Here is a 9,223-nt window from a genome sequence, read left to right as displayed (position 1 = left end):
TACTGGGAAAAAAAATATTAAATTTATTTGTTCAATTATGAATATAATTTTTCCTCAAAGTAGCCCCTCCCAGGTGAGGGAACAGTGTTCTTTTTGAGTAAATATCTTGTTTTGTGTGTATTTGTTTTTAAAGACTTTGCTTTTTTAATTAACTTTTTACTTGATTTATGTAAAGCGCCTTGTGTTTCAACAAAATGAATAAAAAATATACTAATTATACAAATAAATAAAGTTCGAGTTTTCTTTTTTTTTTTAAATCCAACTTTTTTTGGATTCATCAAACTTTAAGAACATGGAAGACCTTGAATGTTTGGTTTTCAGATGGTGCAGAAATGCTAAAAGTTCATTTCTTTTTTATATATCAGTTACATATAAAAAAATAAACAACGCAACAGAAAAAATAAAGAGCGACTGAAAGTTCTGTAAACATCATGAATTGAAGGGGAAATTATGTTGTTACCATAGCTTGAGGAAAAACAGCTAATAGCTAACAGATAATGAATAAAACAAAAGTAATACAAACTCATTATTATCAATTGCTTCACTATTAAAATTCCTTACATCATAGGTTCACAAAAAAGATGAAATTTTATTTATTTTTTTATATTGGACATCATTCTGACCATGCAAACAGCTTCTTCATTGACACTACAGGCCATTTAAAGCAACATTTTACAAATTCGGTGCTCCACTGCTCCACATCTTCCTTTGTTCACACATAAATCACCAGGATTGTTTGCTTGCTAAGCACTTTTTCTCAGCGCACATCTAAACACCAATTTTGGACTCTGCGAACGCAGACAATGGGTGAATCCTCATTTCCTACGAATCCTCACTTTCTGAATGGAACCGCAGCCCAGATGACTCATGCACGTGTGCATTTTTTTTGTACGTATCCACATAAACGTCTTGAAATTGGACGCTGCGACGTACACTCTCCAATTTCCAGAAACCCACTCATGCATGAAGCCAAGCGTCGCTGCTTCCTTCCTTCCTTCCATCCATGGCGGTGCCACAATAATTAAAGGGCTGCTTTGAGCCGCGGCTGAAGTGGACCTTGACCCGAGCATCATCGCTGTGATGATATAAGCCAACTCAAAAACCGGCGAAGGGCCTGGCATTCAGGGGACTTGTGGGTAATTAAAAATGGCACGAGAGGATGATGCTTTCTTTTCTTTGGTTGCTTCTGGTTTTCAGGAGAAATTTGCTTGTTTGTTCACTCGAAAGCCTCACAACCTTTAAAGACTTTGAAAAGTATAAACAGACGAGATGCTCCAGCACAGAGCAAAGCCAGGTGAGGGTTATGTCAGGTCAGGCGTGGGAATCACGTCTATGCACAAGCTGTAATTATAGTCTCTGTCCACAAAACAGCCATTGCTTTAACACACTGTATGACTTCAGTAGTTACAGTGGCTGCATACACTACAGTCTAAAATAAGAAGGGTTTGAGTTGATAGGAGTCTTTTCTCTCTAACTTACTAACTTTTTTTTGGATTTTGAAGCCTGTTCTAATCACAACAGTTAATTCCGAACAAAAACGATGAGATGTTCCATTGAGGCTGACTCATCTTGGCTCTTTTTGGATCAAACTTCAGCAATGCTTAATCATCTGGATTAAGGGATGTAAATCATTCCTGGGTCAAACAGTCCTGGATTTTATTTTTTTTTGGCTATTGCGTCCACCTTCATCAGAGGTTGGACTGGTTTGATGTTTGCACACAACACTGTTCCATGAAAACCTCTCGTCTAAAGCATCCCTGTGAGCCAGACTGATTAAATTTGCCCAGTTGACTTGCCAAAAAGACTGCAGGCGTGGGATGAAGCGTATGACGCTCCTTACATCTGGAAGAAGAAAGAAAACGCTACAACATGACGGGAGTTTTACCACCGCCTGCTAAAACGTATGCTTCCTCTTTGACCTCGGGCCACAAGCTGAATAAATCTTGTACGCAATTGTGTAGCATTTTATTTAGGCTAAGGGTGTCCAAACTTTTTGAAAAATAAGTATTTGAAATCTTTGAACTATTTGAACACGATATATCCCAAGAATACTAGAACAATTTTTCACTTTTTTTTAAGAGTATGACTTAAAAAAAATACTTAACCTTAATATAAATACGTCTTTTATTGGAATAAAACAGTAAAATTCATTTTATTTAATGGTCACAACACTTAGCACTTCAGCTGTATCTCATTTTGCTTTTACCCAAGCAAATTCATGGTGTTTTCTTTTTGGTAAATTAAGAAATATTTATTTTAAAAGGGAAAAATCCATATTTTTTTATTTCCACAACAAAATATAGTAAAACTTAATATAGTTTAGAGCTTCTTAAAGATGTTCCGAGTGTTGTGGTGCCAACTAGTGAGGTAGAAAAAAAGTAAGACACTGAAGGACACTCGTAAATAATTGGTTAAATATTGTCTTGTCAGCATTTTTAATCGATCGCCAAAAAAATATTGCGATAAATCACCAAACCGATTTCCCCCTACATCCCTAATTTTAACCCTTTGGATCAAAATTGAAAAAAAGTTTAAATGTGGAAGTGGTTCAATTTTGACCCATACGCGATTTTAAAGTTAATGACATTATTTCTATAATACCTTTCTTAAGTTTAAATCACATAGTAAAAACGCCTAAAATACTACATCTCATGTTCACCTCTTGATGAGCCATCCAGCCATTTTCAATCATCATACACAAAGTAAAAGACAATAACAACTAAGTAAAACACAGTAAATGACTAAATTAGATCAACCAATTTCTCTTTACAATCAAACATCTTAATCTTTCTCCTGAAATCTGCCGTAATGGCGTAGGAGGGCGTTCCAAACACGACGAGTGACAGCTTGAAAGGCGAGGTCACGTCTGGTTTTACAGCGTATTTTGAGACTTTTTGGGGAATTTGTCCATGCAAGATTCCAATAATTAATATTTTATTGCAATAGAAAGCTTTATATTTCTTCACATTGAAAATAAAAAGCATCTCAATACTTTTACTAACAAAATTATTCAATTTCGTCAATTTTTTTGCATCATTCCTTCCCAGTTAGCTTGTCGTAGAAAACTTTTTTCATCCTAAAATTTCCTCAAAACAACCAAAAAAATCTTTGAATATTAATTCAGTCACAAACATTTCTTTCAACGTTTCTTATTTACTTAAAAGTCGACATTTCAGAAATGAACTAGAAAGAATCACAGGTTTACTACGGCTTAAAAGTTGGCCAATGAAAATTTGAACGCAAGCGGCATTTGTCGTGTAAAATTCAAAATACATTATTTTGCAATACTTGTATCAATTTAAAATACTATTAAAGCAATATTTAATTATTGTTTAAAAGCAAACAGTTCAGTCTTACTTTTCCCCCCCACCTAAAGGTTTCTTAAACTACCAAAATAAAAGCACCATTGATTTTCTTGGGTAAAAGCAACTTGTTTATGAGATACAGTTGCAGTGTTTAATGTTCTGATCATTAAATAACATGTATTTTACAATTTAATTTTGTGAAAAATGCATTAATATTCAGATAATTATTAAGTCATAATTTAAAAAATATAATAAAATATTGCCTGGTACTGTCTTGGGATATATCGGGATACGTATCGAATCATGTATCGCGATAATTATCATATCGCCAGACTCTTGCCAATAAACACTCCTACATTGAAATCACTGGCCAGACTTTGGACATGCCCATGACATTCGTAAGCAGTCTTTCTGTTATGTTTAATCCACGTTAAGAATTAAAGTTATGAATTTAGTTTGAAAATAAGATTAAATGAGGATTGTTTTTTGGTAGTTCTTGTATTTGAGAACCCTTTTAGTAAATTCTAACTTCATAGCTTATAGAGATAAATGCATGTAGACAACTTTCACTGCTTCAGGCATCACTGCCTGCCTGCTCAGATATGTCACTTCCTGATCCAAATCACATACCTGACAGGCTATAGCTCCACGCTGGCTCATCTAGCCCAACACCTGTATGCGTGTGCAGCAAAGCATCAAGCTGCAACATGAATGGAGTGAGCAAACGACACGCTTCTGGAGCATCAATATATGGATTTCAAAGACAATGCGACTTTGTTGTGGGACACGACCATGCGTGTATTTTTTTGGAAGCTAGAAATCTAGGGTTTTTTTCTGGAAAACTGCCTCATCTAATGTTTGATGCAAAAAAAATCAGAAAGTGCTTCCTGATTTTTATGCATTTAAAGAGCAAACGAGAAATAATCAGAACACTATCACTTGATTAAATACAGATTATATGCATACATTTAAAATAATTAAATCAGTTTATCAGACATAGGAAATAATGGTAAAAAGTGAAAGGAAATGAACTGCAAATCTGGGAGAATTGTGTATTTTTTGATGGATCTCTTGGATTTCAGGTTATTTTCTCATCTAAAATGTTCACATCAAAGTGGAAGCTAATCAAAGAAACCATTTCTAATGTGGATTATTGTGACAGTGAGTAATATAGAAGAAGAAACAGATAAAATACTATTGAAAAATGAAAAAACGTACGTACAAGAAATCAAGAAATATTGTTATTAAGTAATTATTCTAGTCAAAAATGTCTCAATCTTAACAAATTTACATAAAAATGAAAACTCCACCTAAATCTCCTTATTAGTATTTTATGAGAAACTGCAGTCTTGAGTCTGAATGTCTTTAAGGACAAGCGAGAAAGCCTAAAAGAGGAAAAGTTGTAACTTGTAAACAAACATCCTGTTGTTTCTTTCCTTATTATTCTCATCTGTTGGTTGATCGGGGGTAGTTTATTTAAGTATACTACAAGTCTGGACTAAAAGTGAGGCAATTTACTTTGAAATACCATCAAAATTAGTCTCAAGAAGTGTTCAATTAGTATACTTCCTACTGTACATGAACAAGTTCTATAGTATACTTGTATACTTAATGAAAGAAACTTTACTATTTTATCTATAGAATAGTTAAAGGAAGAGGATGTTTCTGTCAGTTCTCCTATCTCTGCCATTTTCTCCTCTTTTCCTTCAACTTTCACTCCACCTTTCTCTCCTCAAATCTGGCCTGAGCATGACTAATGGCTCCCAGACAGGAAGTGGAGCTCCTGCAAGAGTGTGAAGCAATTTAGCCGTCTTTGCTTTGTCACTTTTTCCTCCTCTTTTTTGCTGCCTTTGCAAAAAGCGCAGGAGACCTATTTTGGACCAAACTGCAAAATGCAGCAGCACCGAATTTGAGGCAACAGGAGTTTGATTGAGGAGAAGCAGCATAAAACAGACGTTAAATACCAACCTCTGCATTTGTCAGCGGTCTTTTGGCTTTCCTGTAAAGCTCCTCCGACATGGATCTGCCTCTGCAGAGCGTCTGTGGGCAATTAATCACTGAAAGGTATTTACAAGGCCACAGGACATTTAAAACACGTGTGGCCTTTTTAACCCATCAGCACCACTCCCATCAAATTGTATCAACACAATACTTCAATTTTTTCAGAAAAAAAGCTTTTGTTATCTGAAAACTATTTGAGGATCATCATTTTCCTCGTGCAAAATTGAGCAATCTTGTAAACGAGAGAATGGAAACTGGAAAATATGCAGCAGTTTTACTGCTGAAGGCTTCTTGTAATGTGAGCATGGAATGTTTTTGGCTCAATCCAATCAATTTAGCTCTTTGAGCCCCCCCAAAAATGGTTGAGATCGATCTCTTTTACAGTCTGTGAAGCATGCTGGCTGGTTGCAGTCACACCAAGAGAAAGGCAGTGAGCGGTTAAACCGCAGTTCAGCTGTTCCATGAGAAGAGCTGTCGGCCTGCCACAAACCTCAGTCCCATTATCAGCAGTCTGTGCTGCACAGACGTGGACCAACTGCACAACCTCTCCTCCTTTTCTTCTCTTTCCATTCTGCGCTGGGGCTTACGGGATTACCTTTGGCCCCGAAAGTCAGAAATGGGAGCAAATTGGAGTCTTCATGGCTGATGGCCACTCAAGCCAATTGTTCTTTTGCTCTCTTTGACTTTTAGAGTCAAAGTCCAGATGGGAAAAAAAAAAAATCCTGCAGCCCCTTGAGAGCAACTCAAAACGTTGAACTCTCCAACCTTCCATTTCCTGGAATTGAGTTTCAAAATGCATCACTTTTGATGTTTTTTTAAAGCTCCACAGTATATATTTTAATTTTCTTTTTCAGTTTACGCCCCCTGTTTAGTTTTGGTGCAGCAGCTGAGCCATATTAGGCTTGTCTTTTTTTTTTTGTTTTGCTGCTGGCTAAAAGCATGTAATGAGTTAGCTCAGAGTTGTGCAGCGGCTTGCCGGGAAGCCCTCAGACCTCCCTTTGATAGAGGAAGCGGTACCATTACAGGATTAATGACGCTGTGCGTTGCCAGGTACAGCCTTTCCTTCACCTCCTCTTCAAAGGGGTCTTACTTCAAGTTGCCCCTGGCAATTTGGATGCTGTTTTGTGGAAAAAAGCAGCAGCAAATGCCACTTTGGGCAGAGGAGAGGGTTCAACCTGGAAGAAAAACAGAGCTGCTAAACAAGCAGATAAGAAGATGCTCTGATTTCCGGGGGAGTAAAACACTTTAAGAAATTTATTTCCCTCGTGTGTCAATAAAACAGCCAAAAACGTTGAAGGCAAAGATAACAGGAAATACCAAAAAGTCCATAGAAGATAAGCCACATTCCTGATTTCAAAATATTTAAAATTGTTAAAAATTCCGTTGAATAACAGCTGCATTTGAAAGATGCACCAAAAGATGTCATTTTTCTGGCAGAAGTGAGGTACCAAGCATGAACACTACCACACCCCCTTCCCCAGCCACTGCTCTTTTCTCTGTGTTCTGTATGCAGACTGGACTGATTAGGGTCTCTCATCACAAAGAGTGTGGTGGGAAAACATGTTTGGAACATTACGACACCACGAGAAGGGGAACTTTAACAAGTAAATGCACACATTAAAGCAAGATATAATAATAGGAGAGTAAAATCAAAGATAGAATAACACAAGGGTTGAGTAGTGACTTACCTGTTCTCAGAAGAGCTGCTGAAATGAGGCTTGACACCCGAAATCCACCGGAGCTGTGAGGATGAGACTGAAGTGGCTGAGAAGGCCCACGAGGTAATTGGACTCTGAGAGCCAAAATCCAGCAGGTGTGTTCTCTCACAGCAAAGGGGAGGAGAAACCGCCGCGCACAAGAGGAGGAAGGGAGAGACGGGACAGAGCCCAGAGACAGACTGAAGGAAGGAAGGAAGGTGGGGTCCAACCGCCGAGCAACCTCTCAGCACCCAGACAATTGGTGGAGGACTCGCCTCGTTCTGCTCTCCGAAAACAGCTGGAAACGGCAAAAAAGGGTGGAGAGAAAATAAAAAAGAGGATGAGGAAAGGAACAAGAGTTTCGGGGTTGAAGGCAGCGTTCGGGCTGGCAGACACCCTCACTGTGACATCTGGTAATGATAGGTCCTGTGGAGCTTTGCACACACACACTCTGCTGCTCCCTCTTTCAGCTGCTGTCATTCATCAGACTCAATACTGACTATTCCAAGCAAACACACACACAAAGACGCTTAACGCCGATGCCTCCTTTCTGGTAAACTCCCTCTCTGGTTTTGATTCCTTTCCCGCATTTTGATTAGGATTGTTTACACGGCCTCAAAGATCCTGAATCTATTAGATTTTGTTTTAGACAAAAAAAGTGGAGGAGGTGCTCCAGGGGGGCTATGTGGGAGGTGGAAGTCTCACATTCTTGGCCTTTTCTTTGGTTTGTTTTCCATCTGCAGTGAAGAATGTTAACTTTGGAGAATTATGCAAAACCAGAATAAGGATGTTTTATTTTTTCCTCTAATCATCTATTTTAAAACAGTTCCCAGGGGTCTCTTTATTATGATATTTAGCCAAAAAAATGTGTAATTCTACAAGATAGTTTCTGCAGGGCGGAAGTCAATCACATAAATCCACCTCTGAGTTGTGGGTGGGACCATTAATGCGTAGTAAGCCTTCCCTCATTTCCCGTCATCCCTTTGTTTACACCATAGACGTAACTGGACGAATCATCTTTGGCACACAAATGGGTGGTTTTCCATTCCTTTCTTGTTCCTTATCTGGATCCAAACTGTGTGGCAGGATAGCTCTGATAGCTAATGTTAACTTGAATTTGTGAGTTTTTTTTTAATCAAAAAATTCAAAATTACACAGCACTTTCCCATTTGGAACAGTGAAATTTAAAGGCAAATAGAAAACTACAATAAAGTCTAAACAGCAGATGAAAAAATATATGTAGACATGAAATAATTATAATAATAATAATATTATTTCAACATATATTACTGAAATAAAAGTAGGAATATAATACAACAATTAAAATAAAAGGAAAGTAAACAAAGGCATTAATCCAGATAAACCGATAAACAATTTTATTTTATAGCTTTATTATGTATTTTTGTGGGGATTTATGAAAAAAGAAACATATAGTTGAAATTTTAAAAAGAAAACAACATTTATAAATAAAAAAAAAAGTTCCTTGAAAGAAAAATTTTTTTTGAACAGATTATATATTGATACATTCAAATCAATAAGTTGTCTTTTTTTTTTTTGATAGCCACTAATATAAATAATTCATCAACATTTTAATCAAATTACATTGGTGAAATAGGTACTATTGGGTTTCAATATCGTTTGTACACATGGGGCAAAAATTATCTCGTGTTTAAAATCTTATACATGGGCTTGTAAGGTTCTCAATGCTAGTAGAAGAGAGAGTAGACAAAGGCATGCTGGGAAATTTGCACGGCTAACTTTCGTGCCAACAGCCCCGCCCACAACTTAAGAGCTCTTTCAGTTTAACCGTTATCACTTAAAAAACGACATAAGCTTTTAAATTTGAGCTAAAATCTGCTTTTTATATATCAAAAATTACTGGTAACGCTTTTACAAATGAAAAAATATAATTAGCTCATAGGTGCTGGTAGCTGGAGTAAATTCTGCCTTTCCTTTTTTTACCTTTTGTTTTTGTCCACACCGACCGTCCCTCCATGCTAATGCTAAGCTAATGCTAAACCACTTCAGCTAACTTCTCCTCCTAGACAACACAACAGTGGACTAATGTTTGTATCTGGAATCATTATTGGTAAGTACTTGAGTACATATTATATTAAGTACATATTTTACATATTGAGTACATATTATGTAATTTTTTTTTAAAGTTCAAGTAACTTTTAGACAACAATAAATGCACGTTTTCACATATAAAGCAGGGAC

At 36.8% G+C, this 9,223-nt stretch overlaps 1 protein-coding gene across 2 annotated transcripts in view; it reads right to left on the bottom strand.

Annotated features, from left to right (window-relative positions):
* The window catches only part of dcn (decorin), a 21,385-nt gene extending 13,828 nt beyond the window's left edge, over window positions 1-7,557 (bottom strand). Inside the window, exon 1 of one of the 2 annotated variants that reach the window (XM_024283927.2) lies at window positions 6,995-7,557. Coding sequence is in view for 1 of the 2 variants with exons in the window: in XM_024283919.2 (XP_024139687.1) it covers window positions 5,274-5,281 (8 nt within the window). In the remaining variant the exon portion in view is untranslated. Of the gene's footprint in view, window positions 1-5,273; window positions 5,381-6,994 lie in introns of those variants that run through there. The other variant, XM_024283919.2, reaches the window with a different exon arrangement.
* Window positions 7,558-9,223: the final 1,666 nt, after the last annotated feature.

Source organism: Oryzias melastigma, linkage group LG23 (genome assembly GCF_002922805.2).
Source record: "Oryzias melastigma strain HK-1 linkage group LG23, ASM292280v2, whole genome shotgun sequence".
In the NCBI taxonomy this organism is placed as follows: Eukaryota; Metazoa; Chordata; class Actinopteri; order Beloniformes; family Adrianichthyidae; genus Oryzias; species Oryzias melastigma.
This window is presented reverse-complemented; position numbering and strand designations above follow the sequence as displayed.